This window comes from Eptesicus fuscus, chromosome 4 (genome assembly GCF_027574615.1).
Source record: "Eptesicus fuscus isolate TK198812 chromosome 4, DD_ASM_mEF_20220401, whole genome shotgun sequence".
In the NCBI taxonomy this organism is placed as follows: domain Eukaryota; kingdom Metazoa; phylum Chordata; class Mammalia; order Chiroptera; family Vespertilionidae; genus Eptesicus; species Eptesicus fuscus.
Window position 1 is genome coordinate 14,119,235 of NC_072476.1, and position 23,306 is coordinate 14,142,540.

Consider the following 23,306-nt stretch of genomic DNA (forward strand, 5'->3'; position numbering starts at 1 on the left):
AAGTTATTGTTCCGGACGTAGAGTCGGAAAGATGCCTTGAATTTTGGAAAAGGGTAAGGCAGGCCCTTGGCTTCCTCTTTGACCACCTCTCCAGGTAAGCTTGGGGTGGCAAGTAGGTGTGTGCCCTCTGCTGGCCGGGACAGGAGGTAAACCCTGGGAAGCGGGGAGAACCATGGTGGCACAGGGAGATATTTCAGAGCGGGGAAAATGAAAGGTGGATACATAGAAGGGTCTACATGCGAACGGATTATTAGGAGGCTAAAGAGTTACAATGCTGGTGCAGTGCTTGGAATGCAGAGGGAAGGACAACTTGCGTTGTGGCTGGTGGTTCCGCCTCTCTGGGCTCTGGTCCATTTGGTTTGTCCCGGAGCGCTTGTCAACAACTTCGGTGGACCTGGGCGAGGAGCGCCCTGGGAAATGTAGTTGACAGGCGCGCTCTCGGCGCCACAGCCCGGTGCCCTCGGAGGCGAGGGGACTCCATTTCCCGAGGTGCCTTGGATCGGGGGCGGAGGGCTGCCGTCGCGTCGGCCCGGCCGAGTCGGGGGTGGGGGCTCGGAGGCTGAGGCTTCCGCGGCAGTGGGCTGGCGTCTGTGCGGCCTGCTCCCGGCCATGTCTGCGTGAAGACGCCGCTGCTGCCGCCCCCGTCCCACTCGGTCCTGGCCGGCCCGGCCCGGCCCGGCCCGCCGTGACTATGGGCTCCATCCTGAGCCGACGCATTGCGGGCGTGGAGGACATCGACATTCAGGCGAACTCGGCCTATCGCTATCCCCCGAAGTGCGGTGAGTGGCGGACTCGGGGCGCCGGCGGCGTGGCGCGGACTTGGCGGCGGCGGGACAGGCGAGGCGCGCCCGTGCGGGGCCCTCCGCGCAGGGGTCGGGTGGGAGCTCTCCTGGGTTCCCGGCCTTGCCTGCCGTCTTCCTGCCCAGAGCTCCTCGCGCCCTTGACCCGGCCCCCGGGGCGTGCGTGGGGCCCTGGACTGACCTCCTCGTCCAGGCTGGGTAACCTTGGGTCAGTCACTCCGCCCTGAGTGCCTCAGCTCCCTGTCTGCACACTGGGGAGACCCTAGGGAAACTGCTAGGGCCCCCGATGAGGTTTCGGGCGCGACGCTGCCAAGGGGTTAGCACTGTGCCCAGCGCTTCACTTGTGCTTACAAAGTGGTCATTGTCATCAAGATTGACATCACACATCGCCGGTTTTGGCTCTCTTTGGTGATTTGGTGCGAAGGTCCAGACAGTGGTTCAGACACTCTCCATCCCAGATGGACAGAGATTTAGCTCTCCTGTGACCTCCTGGCGCCTGTGTATGGTGGGGACAGTGGAGCTGGGCCCGAGGAGATGATTATAATCGCTGGGGAAGAGGCTGGGAATCTTGCTGGAGAACAGGAGAATGGTTGGAGGGGACCTCTGGGTTCTCTGGTCTCCTTTTTTTTGTGACGAGAGACCTGAGCCACCAGGGAGGGTGTGACTTTCCCACGGACTCAGGGATTGGAAGCACATCTGGGACCAGGAATCCGACTCCCAAATGAGCTGTTCCTACTCTGTTCTGGTGCCTTTAATAATAAGTGTGGCCTGACCCAGAACTTTGGCCCCAGTTCCTTATTGCCCATCTCCTCACCTGGTCATGTGCCATGGAAAGAGAAGCAAGAGGATAGGGAGTTTGGACATCATGGGGACTTCCATGTTGGGTCCTCTGATCCTGGCTTCTGAAGCATCTGATCAGACGTGGTCTTCTAGGCCTCGCAGTTGGCCTGTGGGCATCCACCAGGCCCGGTTTCCTCTGAGTGTGGTTCAGGACCACCTGCTCCCACCAGTGGGGAAGCTTGTGAAACATACAGTTAGTTCCCAGGCCCTGCTTCAGACCTGCTGGGGCCTAGGAACCTGCATTTATAACCTATTCCCCAGGTGAGTCTAATGTCCACTCACGTTTGAGAACTGCCCTGCCCTGATTTGAGAAGATGAAAGAAGTGGAGCGTCTGGAGCTACTGGATATAAAGGGGGTGGATATGGACTTAGGACAGTCAGTAGGAGATGCAGTCACAACTGGGCAGAAGATACTGTTGCCTACTAGTTGGGGAGTTCTCCATGCCTGCCTGTGTCCCAGGCACAAGGGCAGCAAGGGCAGGGCAGCCCAGCCTGGTTTGGGGACCCTCTGGAGGCTCTGTGGGCTGACTTCCCCAGATGATGGAGCAGCTGTTGAAGTCATCCTTTTCATTGCTTATGTTCTTCCAGCCTGTCTTTAGCTGAGTGACCTTAGGCAAGTTGCTTCGGCTTCTGGGTCACAGTTTCCTCATCTGTAAAATGGGCTGATCCTAGTACAGTACTCAGAACAGTGCCTCATACCTAAGAACCCTCGAAAAGTATTAGCTGCTATAATGGCTTAAGAAGGAAATCAGGTGAAAAGCTCAGACCCTAATAGCAGTTAGCAGTGGTATGGCAGAGATATAAAAAAGTTTAATGTGCCCTAACCGATTTGGCTCAGTGGATACAATGTCGGACTGCGGACTGAAGGGTCCCAGGTTCGATTCCGGTCAAGGGCATGTACCTTGGTTGCGGGCACATCCCCAGTAGGGAGCGTGCAAGAGGCAGCTGATCCATGTTTCTCTCTCATCGATGTTTCTAACTCTCTATCCCTCTCCCTTCCTCTCTGTAAAAATCAATAAAATATATTTAAAAAGAAAAGTTTAATGTGGTGCCAGGCTTGTGTGCCTCAGTGGTCATGGTTTGATTCCTGGTCAGGGCACATACTTGGGTTTCGGGCTTAATCCCCAGTAGGGGGCATGCAGGAGGCAGCTAATCAGTGATTCTTTCATCATTGATGTTTCTCTTTCTCTCCCTTCCTCTTTCTGAAATCAATAAAAAACATATTAAAAAAATTTAATGTGGCACCTGGGACCAGAGCAAACTTGATGTCCCTTCACTTGGACCTTTTTTTTGTTTGTTAATCCTCACCTGAGGATAGTTTTTCCATTGATTTTTAGAGAGAGTGGAAGGGAGGGGGAGAGACAGAGAGACATACTGATTGGTTGCCTCCTGCACGTGCCCCCACCAGGTCTGGGGATCGAGCCTGCAGCTGAGGTACTTGCCATTGACCAGAATCAAACCTGAGATTTTTCAGTCCACTAGCTGATGCTCTGTCCACTGAGCCAAACCGAGTAGGGCTTCTCTCGGACCTTTGGGTAAAGCCACAAATACAAGGCATTTGCAGCACCATTTTCAGGTTCTGCGTGGCAGACTTTGCTCATCAGTCAGGACACTCTTTCCAGCTGAGCCTGGACTTGGTTTCAGAATCCACCAATGGACACCCCAGTCAGCCGCAACTAGTAGATTGGGACTGGCACCCAGGTGAATGCTATGGGCCACTTGGGTTTTGCTGCCAGTGACTGCAGTGTTTGGGGCCTGTCCAGTCCAAAGGCTGTCCTTTCTGCTTCTTTGTCCCTAGCTTGGAGAGGGTCAGTTGGAGGCAGAGGGGATCTTAGCAGTACTTTAGTATGTTTTCCTAGCAGTGGACTGGGGACTGCAGGAGCATTTGAGGTATTGTGCATGATGTTTGGACGCTAGACTAGTTACATCTGACAAGAGACGTTTGTGTTGTACCAGTGCATGCCTTGGAAAGACTTAAGTAATGCAAAAGCTTGTTTTTTTTCTTTTTTCCTTATCTACTGACAAGTTGCTCTAGTAACCCAAAGAAGTGAAGGAGAAAGCAACTGCTCACCGTCCAGATATTGATTTGTTCACATGTTTCAATGCCTCATGATACAATGAAACAATAAATATTAAAATATTTCCTCTAATTAATTCCCTTTTAATGTGCACGAATTTCATGCACCAGGCCACTAGTTTAATATAAATGGAATCATACAACATGTAGTCTTTTTTGTGTCTGGCTTCTCTGTCACATAATGTTTTTGAGCTTAATCCATGTTGTAGTGCATGTGTATTTTATTGTATGGATATAGTTTACTTTATTTGCCAGTTAATGAATATTGCGTTATTTCCACTTTTGGATTATTAGTGAATAACGCTGCTATGAAATTTGTGAATATTTGTATGGCTCTGTTCATTTCTCATGGGTAGATACAGGAGTGGAATTGCTGGGTCATAGGGTAACTCTATGTTTGTTTGTTTTTAAATATATTTTTAATGATTTCAGAGAGGAAGGGAATGGGATAGAGAGATAGAAACATCAATGATGAGAGTATTGTGCTGCCTCCTGCACACCCCCCACTGGGGATTGAGCCCACAACCCAGGCACATGCCCTTGGCCGGAATCGAACCTGGGACCTTTCAGTCCGCAGGCCAACGCTTTATCCACTGAGCCAAACCAGCCAGGGCGGGTAACTCTTATGTTTAACCTTTTGGGAAACTGCCAGACTGTGCCCTTTCCATAGTGTCCACTCCATTTTATGTTTATTTCCACCAGCATTGTGTGAGGGTTCCAATTTCTCCATGTCCTTGTCTGTCTTTTAAAAAAACACACAAAAACTCATCAACTTGTTGTTCCACGTATTTATGCTTTCATTGGTTGATTCTTGTATGTGCCCTGACCAGGGATCAAACCCACAACCTTGGCGTAGTGGGATGACACTGTTAACCAACAGAGCTACCCGGCCAGGGCTATCTGTCTTTTTTTTTTTCTTCTTTTTAATTATAGCCATCCTGATGGGTGATGTGGAATCTCATGGTGGTTTTAGTTTGCATTTCCCTGGTAACTGATGATATTGAGCATCTTTCTATGTGCTTAATGGCTAATTGTATAGCCGGTGTGTCTGTGTATGTGTCTGTCAGTGAGAAATGTTTTGTTTTAGTCTTCTTTTTTCCTCCAATTTCTAAAAATTGGGTTGTTTGTCTTCTTATTGAGTTGTAGGAGTTCTTTATGTATTCTGGATACAATGATACAATTCCTTTAGCAGCTCTGTGATTTGCAGATATTTTTTTCCCTAGTCAGTGGCTTGTCTTTTCATTTTCTTAATGTTGTTTTCCTTTTTTTAAAATATATTTTTATTGATTTCAGAGAGGAAGGGAGAGGGAGAAAGAGATAGAAACATCAACGATGAAAGAGAATCATTGATTGGCTGCCTCCTGCACGCCCCACACGGGATCAAGCCCACAACCCGGGCATGTGCCCTTGCCGGAATCGAACCTGGGACCCTTCAGTCCAGAGGCCAACACTATATCCTCTGAGCCAAACCAGCTAGTACTCTTAATAGTGTTTTTTGAGGAGCAAAAGTTTTCAATCTTGGTGAAGGTCAATTTATTGATTTTTAAATGGTTAATGTTTTGGGAGTTGCACCTAAGAGATCTTTGTCTAGACCAAGGCCACAAAGATCTCCTATGTTCCCCTCTAGAAGTTCTATAATTTCAGCTCATACATTTAGCTCTTTGATCTATTTGGAGTTAATATTTTTCATGTATCGTTGGGGTAAAGATCTAAGGTCATTTTTTTTTTTTTTTTTTTTGCATATGGATAGTCATCTATTTCAACACTATTTGTTGAAAAGAATTTCCCCCCCATCAAATTGCTTTTGCACCTTTGTCAAAAATTTGTTGTCCATAGCCCTAAATGGTTTGGCTCAGTGGATAGAGCATCGGCCTGCGGACTGAAAGGTCCCAGGTTCGATTCCGGTCAAGGGCATGTACCTTGGTTGCGGGCACATCCCCAGTAGTAGGTGTGCAGGAGGCAGCTGATCGATGTTTCTCTCTCATCGATGTTTCTGGCTCTCTATTTCTCTCCCTTCCTCTCTGTAAAAAATCAATAAAATATATTTTAAAAAATTAGTTGTCCATAAATGTGAGAATTTATTTCCGCACTCCCTTGCCCTAGCCGAGGGTCAAAGCAGGTGTTAGGACACCACATTCAAGCACTTAAAGAGAAGGTTGTGTCCACCAGTGGAAGAGAGCCTGGAGCGCAGTAGGTGCACACATGGAGTGCCAGGCCATGGACGGCTCCTGCCACAGCTATTCCTCCTCCTGCTGTTGTTACTGTTAATTATGTCTCAGAGCTATACTTGCTGCCCTGTCCTGGTGTTTAAGGGAGGTCATGCTGGGACAGATCACCCCAGAGAAGAGTCAGAAATCAGCCTTGTGACCCACAGCCCGGGGAGGGGAGGGGCAGGGCGATCTAACCCTTTTGTAATCAGGTGTGTGTACTTTAAGAGCATTTCACCTCTATTATCTTCTTGGAGCTTTGCCATGTCCTTGTGACACCAGACTTTTGTTCTCTTTAGTGGAGGAACTAGAAATCAGATTGAGCTCTTTGTTGCTTAGCACCTGGGCCTGGTGCACAATAGGCATTCAATACATGCTTCTGCAAATTTATTATTGCAGAAAGCGACCCCCATCTCCCTAGTTTGCAAGTTGCTTAAGCAGACTGTGCTGTGTCTTATTCTGTGGGGTGTCAGGTCGGGGCTGAGGACTTCTGGGTCTGCGCCCACGTAATGGAGGGGCCCAAGGTGGGTGTGAGGAGCCTTGTGGTGTGTGCTTTTGTGTTGAGGTTGAAACATCTATCTGACCACATTCCGTGTTGGTGTTGGTTTACCTTTTCCAGGTCAGGGCCTTGCTGACTCTGATTTATTTGGTGCCTGAAGGAAAAAACTGAGGTGGGTGTTCTAGATGAGGGAGGATGCTTGTGTGACTAAGGGTGTCCTTTGTCACTAGGGGCATTCTGGTTCCACGAGCCATCACTATCCAGGGCGAATGAACTTGCGCTCTGAGACCCAAGTGTTGGTGGCAGTGGGATGGGGGTGGGAAGAGGGGGCTCCACCTGCACACAGGGTTTCACCTCCCCGTTCCAAGACCTGTACCACCATTGTTGGCATCAGGACATTCACCTTCCCCAAATGTCACCTGTGCCATTCACATAAGAACTAGTTCTGGGCTCCTGCTCTTATCAACTTGGTTTGGAGTTTATTGTTGTAAGAGCTGTATAAATGAGCTGTATTATCCAATCTTCAGTAGTTAAAATTCAGGTAAACACAACAAGAAAACAACAGCAACAAAAAGCTTTTAAGTTGGCCATGGCGGGGTAAGGGACTTAGAACCTACTTCCCTGAAGAAGAAGCAGAGGATGGCTTGGGTTTAGAAGCCTGCCATTGGCACGTGGACCCTGCGGCTCCCTAGGCTGAGATTTGTCAGGTCTTGATGTTCGGGTGTCGCCCACCCTCGGGGGTTTGAGAGGGCCCTGGAGCTCTGCATGTTTGTCTCTGAGGTCCCACTCAGTTCCATGCGTGTGGCAGGGGACCTTTCATAGTTTCTCTGGGAATTGTTGAGAAATCGTCGCTTCTGATTCAAATAACCTGGCCTTATGTCAGCTCCTGCCAGCTTTGCTCTCCCTGGGCTTTGTTGAACTTTCACATCAGCCCTGCCGTATGTGCAGGCATATACAGAACCTTTCTTGGCCCTTTGAAATTGTGTTCTCTGAAGGCCTGCAAGCCTGGCAGTTGAAGAAAGCCCACGTTGGTCTGGTCAGACGACCAAGGGCCTTTTACCCCATGCCACGAAAGTGGCTGCGGTGCTGCCTAGGATAAAAGGGGCGTGTGTGCGCGCTTTCTTCCTCTTAGTTGGGGTGGCCTTTACAGTGTTTACAACTCACCGTGTTGAAGTAGTAGTCCCCCTGGTGCCCCTTCACAATCTTCTTCCTCCCTGGGAAACCCCTTTCTGATCTCACAGAGGTGGAGGTGAGTTTGGCCTATTTTTAAACTTGATGTAAACAGAACGGACACTCTCCCTCCACATTTGATGATGAGAGGCCCTGGTACACACAGTTCATGGGCAGTAGTTGGTTTCCTCTCATTGCTACGTGATCTTCCAGTTGATGCTCCTGTGTGTGTGTTCATTCACGTGGAGGAGTGCTGGGGAAATTCCTGGTTTCGTCTCTTATGCAGAATGCTGCCATCGCCCTAGCCAGTTTGGCTCAGTGGATAGAGAGTCGGCCTGCGGACTGAAGGGTCCCAGGTTCGATTCTGGCCAAGGGCATATGCCCAGGTTGCAGGCTCGATTCCCCAGTAGGGGGTGTGCAGGAGGCAGCCAATAAGTGATTCTCTCTCATCATTGATGTTTCTATCTCTCTCTCCCTCTCCCTTCCTCTCTGAAATCAATAAAGATATATTAAAAAAAAAATGCTGCCATGGACACTTTTGTGACTGGCTTTGGTGTCCATGAGTCTGATTTCTTTCGGTCCGTTTTTGTTTTTCAGGTTTGTTAATTGTGGTAAAATACACATAAATAATTACTACCTTAACCATTTTTAAGTGTGCACAGCTCAGTGGCCCTCTGGGCACATTTGCGGCATCAGCAGCTTTTATGGTTTCATTGGAGCAATTGAACCAGTGCTCACACCCACCGGCTGAGCACCAGAGTTCCGTTGACTCTCTGTTCTCACCAATACTGGCTAGTATCATGGTGTGTTTTATTTGTTGCTTTCCTTTTTAATTTAGCCAGGGATTTCTCATTGTAGTTGTAATTTACTTTTTCCTGATGACTGATGAGGTTGGGCACCTTTTTATAAATTGCCATTCATCTCTCCCTCTTTTTGTTAGGGGCCTGGTGACATCTTTTGCATGTATTTTATATTGGACTAGAGGCCTGGTGCATGAATTCATGCACAGGTGGGATCCGGCTGGCCTGCCCCAATGGGGACCCATTGGGCTGGGCCTGTGGGGGGAGAGGCTGTGGGCGGTTGGCCAGCTGGCCCTGCCCCCAATTGGGGTTTTGGGGGCCGATTGGGAGCCGGGCCAGCTGCGGGGAGAGGGGACCAATCAGGGTCCGGATCAGGCTGGTTGGCTGCCGCAGTGTGCGTTATAGCCACCGGTTGTTCTGGTCGTTCCACCATTCCGGTCGCTGGGCTTTTATATATATAGATACCTCTTTTTTTTCTCCTTTCCCAAGTGCTTTTTTTTACATTTTAAATTCTTTGGAAATTGGCTGTTGTTATGGTGTTTGTGGAAATTAGCTTAGGCAAGAAATGGAATGCGTTGGAAAGGTGTGTGTGGGGGTATCCTCTGGAACCCAAGGGTGGGTAATCAAGAAATGGAAACTGTCAGATCCTTTTCCACTCTGGCCTCAGCATCATGTTGCTGTGACATTCGTAAAGCCTCCTGCCGCCCACCAGGGGCCCTCAAGGACCAAGTCTTATGGTCCCGAGTCCAGTTCCACAGTCCACTTCCATGGAGAAGACAATCTGGTTATTGGCCCAGCAAGGTCAGGTGTTCACCTTGGCCAATCAGTTGTATCCAGGGGGCGAGAGCCATGTGCTCTGGTGGTAGCTGGGGCCCACCCCTATGGGTGGTGGAGGCTGTTTCCAGAAAAGGGTGTAAGCTGGGGAGGATCCCTCCCTCCCTAAAGGTGGCTACAACAAATTATGGAAACCCAAGAGAAGCAAAATCTTTGCTTAGTGCTCCTTCTTGATGGAGGCTGAGAGCTTCTAAAATCGTCCTGCTGCCAAAACCGGTTTGGCTCAGTGGATAGAGCGTCGGCCTGCGGACTGAAGGGTCCCGGGTTCGATTCTGGTCAAGGGCACGTACCTTGGTTGCAGGCACATCCCCAGTAGGAGGTGTGCAGGAGGCAGCTGATCGATGTTTCTCTCTCATCGATGTTTCTAACTCTCTATCCCTCTCCCTTCCTCTCTGTAAAAAAATCAATAAAATATATTTTTTAAAAAAAATCGTCCTGCTATGTTAAGTAGGCTTTCCCACTGGAGGGAGGCTGGGAAGCAAATGCTTATCAGGTGTCTTTCACCTGTCCAAGGCTCCTTTTATCCTTAGGGCATCCCGAGCTGCCCCATTACTCTCTCAGTCTTCAGCCAGTGTACTTCTCTGAGGCCTCCCATGTTACAGATGGGGACACAGAGGCTCAGGGAGGTTATGTGTGCTGAGTCACTGGCCTGAGTGTGGCAAGCAGAGAAGTGCTGTTCTGTGCACATGTGTGACCTCCATGAACAGGGAGATTGAAGGTGGGTGGGACTCCCTTCGAGTCAGTCTCTTCTCTCTCACTGTTTGGGAACAGGCTGTGGGGATGCTCCTGGCAGAGTATTCTCGAGGGCCTAAAGATGCTTCCTGAGATTTGTACTCTCTGGAGACTGTGATGTTCTGATCTCCTGGTGATCAGGCACACCTGGGGCTTAGCGGCAGCAGATTTCATGAAGTTGGAACCAGAAACAGCTGTCTTGTCACAGAATGAGAAATTTCAGCTGGTGGAATCAATGAGCGATTCCTAGCCTTTACAGATGCCTTCTTGCCTTTCCATTGGAGTGGGGATGATGAATGGGGCAACTGAATGAAATCCATACCAATGTCCCAGGTCCCAGGGCCAGTTGTGTTTCTTAGGAGGGGGACATGGAGCCTGTCTTTATTAATGTCATCATTTATCTGGCAGAGATAATTGTGATTTATAATAAAAATATATATATTTGGGCCCGGCCATTGTGGCTCAGTGGTTGAGCATTGACCCATGTACCAGGAGGTCACAGTTGGATTCCGGGTCAGGGCACATGCCTGGGTTTCGGGCTTGATCCCCAGCAGGGGGCATGCAGGAGGCAGCCGATCCATGATTCTCATTATTGATGTTTCTATCTTTCTTTCCTTCTCCCTTCCTCTCTCTGAAATCAATAAAAACATATTTTAATTATATATATATATATTTGGTCTTCATCCATTTCTGGCACAGAGCTTCTAAAACCCTTGAAATTTCCCAAGCGATGAATGATAAAAGTGAAATGGGTGTGTTTTTTTTTTTTTTAATATTTATAACCCTTTTCATCTACCAATGAAATGATTTTTGTAAAGCCCCTGAGAATGGGGGCTGGTTGCCAGAGGAGTCAACTGTGTGATTAGAGGTCTGGAGGTTGAGATGATCACCGAGGGTCAATGAGTTAGTCAGTCATGCCTATATAATGAAGCCTCCACAAATCCCCAAACGGATGGGTTTGGAAAGCTTCTAGGTTTGTGAGCACACCGAGATGTGGGGAGGTGGCACACAGAGAGAGAGTCCATGCATCCCTTCCCCATAGCTCGCCCTGTGCATCTCTTCATCTGGCTGTTCTGGGTTGTGTCCTTTTGTAATAAACTGGTAATCTGGTAAGTGGACTGTTTTCCTGAGTTCTGTGAGCTCTAGTAAATGAACAAACCCAAGGAGGAAGTCATGGGAACCTTTGATCTGTACTTGATTGGTCAGAAGCATAGGTGACAACCTGGACTTGTGATTGGCATCTGAATGGGGGCAGTTCTGTGGGATCAAGCCCCTAACTTGTGGGATCTGTTGATATCTGCAGGTACATGGTGGCAGAATTTAGCTAAATTTATAGGCCATCCAGTCAGCGTCTGCGAGAATTGGAGAATTTCTTGGTGGTGTTGAAAAAACACACATTGGATTGGCATAATTGAGAATATGGGCTCTTAGGTGAGCATGGGTTTTTATTGAGGATGCCACCTCTCACTGGTGTGGGGCTTGAGCTGGTTATTGGACCGCTCTGTGCCTATTTTCTTGACTGTCAAATTAGTAATAACAGTGTGCTCCATCTTCTTTTACTTGGTGAGTTTTTATTGAGCCTACTGTGTGCAGGCCCAGGTGGTGGCCACTGGGGATATGGGGCAGTGAACAAACATATGACCCCTGGTCTTGGCAGGGGGAGAGGACAGAATGTGAACCAACCAACAAACAAGGAAAACCAGGATTTTCAGGCAAGTTGCAGATGGCCTGTAGGGAGGTCACAGGAGGCCTCACCTCGGGGTTGAAAGGTGGGAGCAGCCCGTTGGGCCAGAGGGACCAAGGCGGGCAATGCAGAGCAGAATCACTGTTTTGCAGAGTGGTAATGAGCATTGGCCATTAGGCTGAGGTGTGAGAATGTTTGCTGTTGGGGATTGCTTTAGCTTCGGCTGCAGCATCAGGAATGTGAGGCGGTTGGCTATGTTACCTAGATCCTCGATGGAAAGGGCACCAAGTCAGGCACCTGGAGCCCACATTCCCCAAGCAGGTGGCCCTCAGGAGTCATGAGGACATGGGCACCCCCAAGGTGCACAGCCCTGCTCCATGGATCAGGGTGAGATGAGGATCCCATTTGTTAGAGCTCCATCCTCATGACCTAATCACCCCAAGGTTCCACCTCCAAATATCATCCCATTGGAGGTTAGGTTTCAACATATGCATTTGAGGGGCGGGCACACAAACATATGTCTGCAGCAGGGTCCCAAACGCTGGTCTGTTGATAAAGTTGGATTTAAAAAAAAAATCTCTGGCCTGGCTGGTATGGTTCAGTGGTTGATCATCGACCTATGAACCAGGAGGTTGGGGTTCGATTCCCAGTCAGGGTACATGCCCAGGTTGCATGCTCGATCCTGAATGGGGGACATACAGGAGGCAGCCAGTCAATTATTCTCTCTCATCATTGATTTTATATCTCTCCTTCTCCCTTCCTCTTTCAAATCAATAAAAATACATTAAAAAAAAAAGATCTGGCCATTAAAAAAGAAAATCTCTGTAGCATAGAAGGATTCAAGCAGTGCAGATGTTTTCAGGGAGAATGTGGAAGTCCGTGTTTTACTCTTCCCAGCCCTCTCCCGACCTCCGTGGAGGTTCCTGCCACAGTTTGGTGTGGATCCTGTGAGACCCTCCGTTCAGTGAAATCTGTGCTCTCCATGCTGACCTGTGCTTTGCCTTTCACTCTGCTTCCCAGGAGACCTTTGCACATCCTGGTGCCTCCCTCAGTGGGTTAGTTCATTTAAATAATTTAGAAAGTTTTCCTTTTTCTGTTGTAAATGATGGTCATCACACACATGTGTACTACACACACGTTTGAAAGTGGAATGGACAAAACAAAAGGGAAACCCAGAAGTCTGCTTGGCTTGCTCTCTGGCCTAAAGGGACAGTCTTTGCCTACCCTCCACTGGCCATCACCGAGCCAGCCATTAACTGGTGGCCTTGTGGCTTTGATTTTCGTCATCTCTAGAATACGATGAAATGTGTGTCCTTCTGCATCCTGGTGTCTAAAGGGTAACAGGGCCCATGTGTGGGAATGCTGGTGGCCTCTTGGGAAGGCACTCTCACTCTTTGTTTGGTAGCTGTTCACCTCTTTGTCATCCAGATCACCTGGGCACCCGTAAGTAGGGCCAAGTCTGGATCCCTTGGACAGAGAGGAGGCAAACCATCTGAGCTTCAGTTCCCCTCGCCTGGTGAGAGGAAGGAGGGGACAGGGGCATGAATTTGTTTTAGCCATTATGTTTGAGGATGGCCCACTGAGGCTCTGAGGCTGTGGCATCCTGGATTATGCCACATTGCTGGGGCTCTGGGCCGAAATCATGGCCTCTGGTAGGCCCTCCAAGTGTGGCCACAGAAGGACTTTCTGATCTGGGACGCCTTTGCATGTGGTTCATTGTGTGTGAACAGCCACTCTTTGTGACCAGAGATGACGTCACTGACCATGGATCACCATCCTTGTCTGCGGAGGGGAGGCACCTGGTGTGCACAGGGCTGAGACACGGTGAGCTTGGAGTCAGCAGTTCTGAGCCCAGCTATGCCATCACCACCTTGGTGACTTCTGAGTGGTTTCCCACATGGAAAGTGGGGACAGGGCCCAGCCAGAGTGGCTCAGTTGGTTGAGCATCATTCTGTGTCCTGTGCACCAAAAGGTTGCTAGTTCAATTCCTGGTCAGGGCTCATGCCTGGGTTGTGGGTTTGATCCCTGGTTGGCAAGTGAACAGAAGGCAACTGATAGATGTTTCTCTCTCACACTAATGTTTCTCTCTCCTCCCCGCCTTTCTCTCAGGTGAGGATTAAAAGAAAAAAAGGAAGAGAGAGAGAGAGAGAGAGAGAGAGAGAGAGAGAGAGGGAGGAAGGATCTATCCCACCTTGGTGGATTCTGTGGGAAAGCCAGTCTAGGGCACTGCCTCAGGAGCATAGAGGAGGAACTGGTGATGTGGTGGTGGCTTCTGTTCTCTTTTCACCTTTATGTCTTCCTTCTGTTTCTCTCCTCAGTCGTCTTTTCTTTTCTTTGTTTTAAAGATATTTTTATTGATTTGAGGGAGAAAGGAAGAAGGAGAGAGAGATAGAAACATTAATGATGAGAGAGAATCATGGATCGGCTGCCTCCTGCACGCCCCCTACAGGGGATTGAGCCCGCAACCTGGGCATGTACCCTGACTGGGAATCGAACCATGACCTCCTGGTTCATAGGTCAACACTCAACCACTGAGCCACACCAGCTGGGCCACCTTTTCTTATTTCCCTTTTTCCCTCTTCATAGCTGTGCCTGCTCCAAAAGTTTGTACACACACACACAGACACTCAATATGCACACAACACACACACCATACACACATAGATACAGACATGCACCCGCAAGCACAACACACATACATCTGTATACAAGTGTATCTATACTATGCACAATACTCTTATACACACATGCACACACATACATACACGCACACACACTTGGGAACTGCTACCAGTTCCCTGTGATGCACACATTTGTCCTCTAAAAGTTCCTTTTTAAAAAATGTGAGCATTTGAAAAACAGAGAGAGAAGTATAGAATGTCCTTCATTCAGAATTCAGTTAGCATTTTCCATATTGTTGTCTCCTTTCATTCTTCTAGCCCGTCTTGGACCTGGCACTTCCTTCCCATGTTTGGTTCATTCTTCTCTGTGTGTAGGTGTTCCAGGTCGGAGCTCTGGGGCTGCTCTATGAAGTTTCCAAACTCCTCTGTGTGAGTCGTGTTTGCTTTGGACTGCTTTGTGCTGACAGAGAGCCGTCCCCTCTTGTTACTGCCGCAGTCACTTGTCAGTGTTTGTCCATTTCCCTGTTGAGGAACATGGAGGGTGGTTGTAACTTTTTATGCTTGAAAGTCTTTTATTGGTCACCATATTGTATGTCTCTGCAACCAAAATATGTACATAAATTGAAATGAGAATTTTAAAAGAATTTTTCTTCTGGTTTGAGTGGGCATTATAAATACCCGATTGATCAAAACAACCAAATATAACAGTTTTTATAATAACAAACATAAATATTAAAAAGTATTAGACATGTATCTCTAAAGTGGATGGTTACTTTCCCCCCAGTTAACTCATGTAGTCACAGTTGAATATATGTAACCTGTTGCTGGAATGAGACAGGTCAGTGTCAGTTCTAGTTCTGTTTTTCATTTTAAGTTGAGAAACCTTGTTCACATAAATCAGTAGATGGGAATCAACAGGGGTTTGATAGAACAATAACATCTAATTCCAAATTATTTGCTGACAAATTCAAAGATCACATAAAGATCTAAAACCAAAAAATGGTTGATGATTTATAAGGTGACAACATGATCAAGTTCTCTCCAGTTCCTAATAACAGCTTTATTGAGATAAGATTCACATACGCTGTTAAATGTACAGTTCAGTGGTTTTTCCAGAACGTGGTTCCAGTTTTGTGATATTACAACCACTGTTGTAACACATACCCTTGTCCCATGTCTTTAATGTTTTTAAAAATAATTTTTCCTGCTTTAAAGGTTAATTATAGAAAATGTATAAAATGCAGGTTTGGTAAAAAAAAAAAAAAGTAATACTCATCCATTGCCTCTTAATCCAGAGGTTCTATTTTGTAGCATTTATACTTCTGAAGTTATTAAAACTGCACTAAGATGTCGAGGCCTCCTGTGTATATAGTATATCAGGTTGTGAAAAGTGCTCTGGAGAAGAATAAAGCAGAGGAGGGGATGGGGGAAGTTGGTCAGCAAGCAAGGAAAAGAGGTGGAGATTGTGAATTTTAAAAGGAATGATCAGAAAAGGCCCTGCTGAGAAGGAAACAAGGTAAAGGATCAAGGCAGAGCTCTTGGAGAAGAACTTCACAAGCAGAGGAAACAGCAAGTGCAAGGGCCCTGGGGTATAAATGGGTTTGGCAGGGTCTGCATTATATAAGGCTTTGCAGGCCACGGAACGGAGTTTGGGACTTACTCTGGTGTGATTAGGAGGTCAGAAGTTTCTGAGCAGTGGGATGTGGGAAATAGACTTTGGGGCTAGTGAGAGTGGAGAGACTGGTGGAGTGGATTACAATAATCCAGACAGGAGATGCTGGTGGCTTTGACTAGGGTGAGGCCATAGAAATATGTTAAAATCAGGAGCCCAGAGTGGGGAAAGAGGAGGGAAGCCCATTGTGTTAGTTATCTTTTACCGAGTAACAAATTAACAACTTAGCTGTTTATAACAATAAATGCTTATTATCTCACAGTTTCTGTGGGTCTGGAATTTGGAGCGGCGGAGCTGGTTTTGACTCGGGGTCTTCCATGAGGTTGCAGTCAAACTGTCTGCTGGGCTACAGGATCTGCTTCCCGGGTGGCTGTCACGCAGGGCTGGCAAGTTGCCCGCTGGTGGCTAGAGGTCCCAGTTCCTCACCAGGTAGACCTGTCCATAGGGCTGGTTGAATGTCCTCACAACATGGAGAGGAGGTTGGCTTCCCCCCAGAGCCTTGGAAGTCCCCCTCCATCTTTCCCACATTATCTTGCTTGTTACACAGGTCGGCCCTATTCAGTGTAGGAAGAGTCTGCCCAGTAGGTAAGAACCATGGCCTTGGTAGAGGAGGCCTACTTCACCCATTTTCTGCCGATTGAAAGGGAACTCTGGGAACTAGTGGGACATAACCTGGTTGGACCTCGAAGGTGCCAGGAGGAGGTTGGAGCAGGAAATTCAGGGCCAGGGACCTGTCTCCCACCTGAAAGGCCTTGTAGGGACTGTCTGGCTTCGTGATGGCTCCGTGTTTGATTCTGTCTTTTCCTGAGCTTCCCCTCCGATGAGTTCCAGTCTCAGGACTCATCTGGGGAGTCAGATATGAATAAATAATAACTTAGACTCAGAGCTTGGATTTGGGGTTGTAGGAGCCGACTTAGTCTGGGGTCAGGGAACATGTATTAGTCTGCTGGGGCTATCATAGCACAGCACCACAAACCGGGTGGCTTAAAAAAGCTGAATTTATTCTTAGAGTTATGGAGGCCAGAAGTCCAAAATCAAGGCATCGACAGGGTTGGTTCCTTCTGAAGGCTCTCCGGGAGGATCCTTCCTTGCTTCTTCCAGATTCTGGTGGTTCTGGGCATTCCTTGGCTTGTGACTATGCCACTCCAATCTCCGCCTCCGTCTTCATACTTTCTCCTTCCCTCTGTGTCCAAATCTCTCTCTTTCTCTTATGAAGTCTGTCACTGGATTTAGGGCCCCCATCTAGTCTGACCTTCTTTTAACTTGTTTACATTTGCAAAGACCCTATTTTTGAATGTCACATGCACAGGTGCTAGGGGTCTGGACTGAAACATATTCCTGGAGGAATACAACTCAACCTCCTGGAGAAGGAAGCGATGTTGGTGTTGGGTACTGGATGAGTCCCTGAGCTGGGAGGAGAGTTCCTGGAGGGAGAAGGGTGTTGGGTAGATGCAGAGGTGGAGCAGGCTGGGTGGAAGGTCTGAGGCCTATGTCTGGAGCCAGAGTGGGCAGGTCAGCCCATGATAGCTTCTCTCCGAATAGAGCTTTTCTTAGGGCTGAGCCTCTTCAGCCATCAGACGCTCTCACTGGATTGTTTCGAGCCTTAACCTAAAGTTGTTTTTGCTTTTTTTAAACCAGGAAACTATTTTGCTACACATTTTTTCATGGGAGGTGAGAAGTTTGACACCCCCCACCCTGAAGGTTACCTCTTTGGAGAAAACATGGATCTGAACTTCCTGGGCAATCGCCCAGTCCAGGTGGGTCTTGGCAGGGCTGGGCATGTGGGTGGGGAGGGGGAGGTCCCTGCCTTCAGCCATCCGTGTCCCAGCTGCAAGGATGAGTGGGTAATGAGTCACCCCCAACCGGGCAGAGCTGCCAGCTGGTTGTGTGCACATGACGTGTGCATGGGGCGTGTCCTGGCGATACCCCCTTAGAGGCGGGGGAACCAAGGGTGGGACACTGAGGACAGAGCAGCTGCTATGGAGCCTGGTGCATCCATGCTATGAGGTTATGGAAGTTAGGGTTTTGATCCCTTGAATGACTTTATTTGAAAAGAAAAAAGAACAGTGGAGCAGAGGGCAAGAGATATGATCCAAAGGAGAAATGTAAACGGCTGGTGAATAATTTTTACAAGTTCTCCTTCACTAGTCACGAGAGGAGCGCACGTTTACTCATTGCGTTCCATTCGTCCAGTGTACATTTGGCACTTATTGTGTCCCTGGGATCCTGCCAGGGGCTGGGGACAGAGGACAGATCTTGCCCCATTCCCTGGGGGGGATGCAGACAATAAAGAAGAGAGCAGTTGCCCTGGCCGGTTTGGGTCAGTGGATAAAGCGATGGCCTGTGGACTGAAGGGTCCCAGTTTCAATTCCAATCAAGGGCACCTGCCTCGGTTGCAGGCTTAATCCCTGGTCCTGGTTGGGGGCATGTGGGAGGCTACCAATCAATGTGTCTCTCTCCCATTGATGTTTCTCTCTGTGTCTCTCTTCCCTTCCCTTCCACTCTCTCTAAAAATCAATGGAAAAATATCCTCGGGTGAGGATTAACAACAACAACAAAAAAGAGAACAGTTGACATATGAGAGAGGGGGACCGGAGAGGGCTTTTGAGGGAGGACACTGAGTGGGATTCAATCCCCAGTGTAAGGGGCCAGGTGGAGGCCCTCTCTCTTAGGAGACACTGGACTCCATCCCCTGAGGTGGTTGAGTTCTGGGGCCTCCCTGCCCTGGGAGTTGGCCTGTGGACTGAAGGGTCCCTGAGAGGGGGTTCCTCTGGACCGAGGTTCTCCAGGCTGCTTTGACCACGGAGCAGCTGGTTGACATGAAATCTTGAATGGATCCTTGGATCATGGGAGGGTTAGGGTTAGGACCCAGAATGCTGGCCTCTGCCACCCCCCCCCCCCCCCAAGCCCACGAGAGTGAGAACAGAACCTCACCTTCCACATCTGTGAAGCCTCAGCTGCGACCCAAGGTCTGGCTCAACAGGCCTTCTGTGAATTTGTGTGTTGTTTTAACTTTTACTTAAGACCACCATAGATTCACCTGCACTTGTAGGAAATAACACAGAGATTCCATACACCCTTTACCAGGTTTTCCCTGGTGATGGTGTCTTATAAAACCCCAGTGCGCTCTCATAAGCAGGAAACTGATATTGATGCATCTCCATTTTCCAGAAGCCACCAGTTTTACAGCACTGTGTGTGTGTGTGTGTGTGTGTGTGTGTGCGCGCGCGCACGCTCCTGTGCATGTGTCCCTACTGGACTCTTTATTGACCATTGACATTGAATAGAAAGCCTGGTAATGAGGTCTGAGAGCCCCAACCTCAATCGCTCCCCCGGGATCCCTCAGGCCAGGTCACTTTCATCGAGATTCGGAATAAGGGCACCGTGGCCACATGGCCAGACTCCTTCAGGATGTTCTGGTCCTGGCTCTCCTTTGCCAGCCATGTTGCCTGCAGTTTACTTTGATGTGAATGAGACTAATGTCATCTAGAGGTTGGCATGAGAGCCCTGGAGCACCGGGTGTGTGCTTGCATTATCCCTGTTTTCTATCCCCTGCCGTACTGGGAGTCATTGGGATTGCTTTTGGTTTTTCCCTCCTAGTTTCCTTATGTCACCCCCGCTCCCCATGAGCCGGTGAAGACGCTGAGGAGCCTAGTGAACATCCGAAAAGACTCGCTTCGGCTCGTAAGGTAACCCTTGACCTTGCCACATTCTTTAAACTAGGGGTTCACAACCAGGTGGCTGTACCCCATGACGTTGGACTGTCTGGAGACATTTTTGGTTGTCACAGCCAGAGAGGGTGGTGTTCCTGGTATCTGGTGGGCAGAGACCAGGGAGGCTGTGAACACCCCACAGAGCACAGGATGCCCCCACAGCCAAGAATGGCGCAGTTCTGACTGTCAGGGTTGATAAACCGCTTTAAACCTAGAAGACCTGAGGCTTCTGGGGCCATCTGCAACCCAAGAGAACTTGTCTCCCTTTCTGTGACAAGAGAAGGAGAACCCTGCATTCCTGGGCCTTATTGTCCAAACGGGGAGTGGGCGTCCAGAAAGGTGGGATGCAGCCAGGCAGCCAGCTCAGAGCCCTCTGGGGTATGGCGTGCGCTGTGCAGGCTGGCCATGCTCCTGCAGGCATGCCCCCTGACCTTCTGTCTGTCTCTCTGCCTGCCTGGAAGGTATAAAGATGGTGCCAATAGCCCCACCGAGGACAGCGAGAAGCCCCATGTCCTCTACAGCCTGGAGTTCACCTTCGATGCCGATGCCCGGGTGGCCATCACCATCTACTGCCAGGCAGCGGAGGAGTTTCTCAACGGGATGGCTGTGTGAGTCCCTGTGGCACATGGTGGGCCCCAGCAGCTCTGTATCTGTCTGAATTAATATATTTGAACTTTTAGAGGTTTTATTTGAAATAGGGTCTTTTGGACCCCAAAAGTTTGAAATCTGCAACTTCAGCACAACCACAGCTGGCCGCCACCAGTCTGTGGTAGTGCCAGACCCGGATGGGACGGGCAGAATGCACCCGTCTCTGTCCTGTGGGAGAAAACCACGAGGCAGCCAGACTTGATCTGGGGATGGAGTGGTCATTGAGAGTTCTTGCTTTGAGTCTTTTTGCACATGAGCAACCCACAGTGCCAGTTTCTTAGGCCAGATGTGCCAAGGTCCTTGAGAGTGTCCTTTGTCCTAGAGACAGAGAGAAGCCCAAGGGACAGCAGGTGTGGGGTGGGGCACAGGGAGGCAGCGAAGGTTGTGTGTTGGATTCTTGAATGGGGAGATGCCCGAGTTTATCAGAATTGAAAACGTGTACTCTTTGACCCAGCCATTCCTTTCCTGGGAATTTATGTTGGGGATGTGCTTACATGTGTGGCTAAGATGTATGCAGAAGAGGGTCCTAGAAGCCTTGTTTGGAAAAGCAAGATACTGGAGACTACCTGGTGCTCACCAATAGGGGCCTGATTGCATCAGTTAGAGTAAAACTGCAGTGGAACCGATGCAGTGTTCAGAGGACACGGCACCTCCATATAGGGTGGCTATAGGACAGCTCGGGTGCATGAGTATTGAAGGAGCAGAGTGTAGGTGGGCTGCTATTGGAATATTAAAGAAGAGACACCCATGCGTGACTAGGCCTCAACTCTTCCAGGAGTGATGCCTGGGTTGTGGATGGGCAGGGAAGCAGGTGGCTGGGAGCAAACACAAGGGGTGGGGTATGGGAGGGCACTTGGCACTGCCAGGCGGTGGAGGAGTTTCTCAATGGGCGAGACAGTGTACATTTTTGTGCCATGTTTGTTCAAAAAAGTCAACAAACTGTAAAAAGCAAATGGAAAGGCATAGTCATATCTGGAAAGGTAGCCATGTTATCTGGCAGGTGTGGGCTCTGGAAGACTAATAACCAGGCTGGACCCGGGCAGAGCTGTGGTGAGAAGAATGAGACCTTGGAGGCCCTCGGGGTGTGAGGGCCACGTGGCCACATAGACTGGCTTTCTGCCCCACCAGAGAAGGGCTGGGACTTATAGGGTGGGACCTGCAAGTCAGGTTTCTACTAGGTCCCCAAAAGACCAGTGCCTGCCAGCGCCTGCCTCAGGTCCTGTGGTGGTGGGGATCGCCCCGAGGACGGCGGCAGCAGACCATTGGCTCCTGGCAGTCTCACCTTCCTTTCTCTCCTTAGGTACAGTCCCAAAAGCCCTGCCCTGCAGTCCGAGACTGTCCACTACAAGAGGGGGGTGAGCCAGCAGTTCTCTCTGCCCTCCTTCAAGATCGACTTCTCAGAATGGAAGGATGATGAGGTAACCTCCTGGCCCCTTGCCTGAGTTCTCTCCCTTTGTCGGGGCAAGCACAGTGGGGCCTGTTTGTTCAGATTCCTGACATTGATGAGCATCAGGAGTAGCTGTGGACCAAGGTGTGTGTGCTCATTTGGGCATGTGGAGTGCAGTTTAGTCCAAGTGTTGACTGGACTGAATGATCGAGGCAAGACAGCCGGCCACAGCAGAGGCTCCAGTACCCAGCTTTGGTGTGGTTGTCGGGCCCACAAGACTGCAGCGTGGCAGGATCGATCCCTTCCACCTAGTGGTTCCACAGCTAGGGACAGTAATTTACAGGATGAGATGGGTGTTCATTGCAGCTCTGTCTATAATAGTAAAAATTGGAAACAATGTACACGTCCATCACAAGGGAATTGCTTAGTTTACTGATGTTATGGGAGCCACCCATCTATATAATAAAAGCCTAAACGACCGTTACAGTGGAATGACCAGACGACTGGTCACTATGATGCGCACTGACCACCAGGGGCAGAAGCTTAATGCAGGAGCTGACCCCTGGTGGTCAGTGCACTCCCACAGGGGGAGTGCCACTCAGCCAGAAGCTGGACTCACGAGGCAGTGCTAAGGAGCAGCGAGCCGAGCAGTAAGGAGCAGCGAGCAGGCGGGCAGTAAGGAGCGAGGGGTCCCAGACTGCGAGATGGATGTCCGCCTGCTGGCTTAGGCCTGATCCTCACGGGGAGTGGGCCTAAGCCAGCAGGCAGACATCCCCCAAGGGGTCCCAGACTGCGAGAGGGCACAGGCTGGGCTGAGGGACCCCCCCCTCCCGCCTCCAGCGCACCAATTTTGTGCACCAGGCCTCTAGTATATTTAATGTGGGCTCCCTGGCTCATGTCTATTATGGGATGCCATGCAGTCTTAAAGCACATGAGAGATCTGTGTATTCTGTACATACTCATGTGGAAAGCCTGTTCTGGGCTTGAAGAAGACCAAGTTGCAAACAAATGCAGTATAATCTCATGTATGTGGCATCCACAAAAATGCACAAAACTATTTCTGCAGATATAATGTATGTGTATATAATTCTTGAGGAAAAACCAGAAAAGATGCTCATCAAGCTGAAGAAGGTTATTTCTGCAGAGGGTTATGGTGTACTGAATACACATAGATAGGTATACCCGGGCCTGTGTCTGTGGGGTCTGCATTCATGGATTCAACACGGATGGAAAATATATTTTATAAATGTTATGTTGTTGGTAATGTGTACTATGTAGTTAGGCCTATGATGGGATGCTTATGTCTGTACAGAACATGTACAGACTTTTTTTCTTGTCATTATTCCCTAAACAATACAGGATAACAATTATATTGCATTTACAGTATATTAGGTACTGTAAGTAATCTAGAGATGATTAAAAGTATAGGAAAGGATGCATGTAGTTTATATGCAAATACTACTCTATTTTATTGAAAGGACTTGAGCACCTGAGAATTTTGGTATCCGAGGGGGGTCCTGGACCCCAGTCCTCACACATACTGAGAACAGACTGTATAGTGTGAGTGCTGACACTGTATACACTTCTGAACTATTTTTGTTTCATTGTTTTTTACCAATTTA

At 48.9% G+C, this 23,306-nt stretch overlaps 1 protein-coding gene across 8 annotated transcripts in view; it reads left to right on the plus strand.

Moving 5' to 3' along the window:
• The first annotated feature begins 504 nt into the window (after nt 1-504).
• The window catches only part of MGRN1 (mahogunin ring finger 1), a 43,870-nt gene continuing 21,068 nt past the window's right edge, over nt 505-23,306 (plus strand). For 4 of the 8 annotated variants that reach the window (XM_054714690.1, XM_028145628.2, XM_028145633.2 and 1 more), the window contains exons 1-5: nt 506-779; nt 17,575-17,693; nt 19,537-19,625; nt 20,111-20,257; nt 21,598-21,715. In XM_054714690.1, the coding sequence (XP_054570665.1) occupies nt 692-779; nt 17,575-17,693; nt 19,537-19,625; nt 20,111-20,257; nt 21,598-21,715 (561 nt within the window). In that variant the 5' untranslated portion in view covers nt 506-691. Of the gene's footprint in view, nt 780-17,574; nt 17,694-19,536; nt 19,626-20,110; nt 20,258-21,597; nt 21,716-23,306 lie in introns of all 8 variants that reach the window. The other 4 variants (XM_054714688.1, XM_008141629.3, XM_054714686.1 and 1 more) reach the window with 3 other exon arrangements.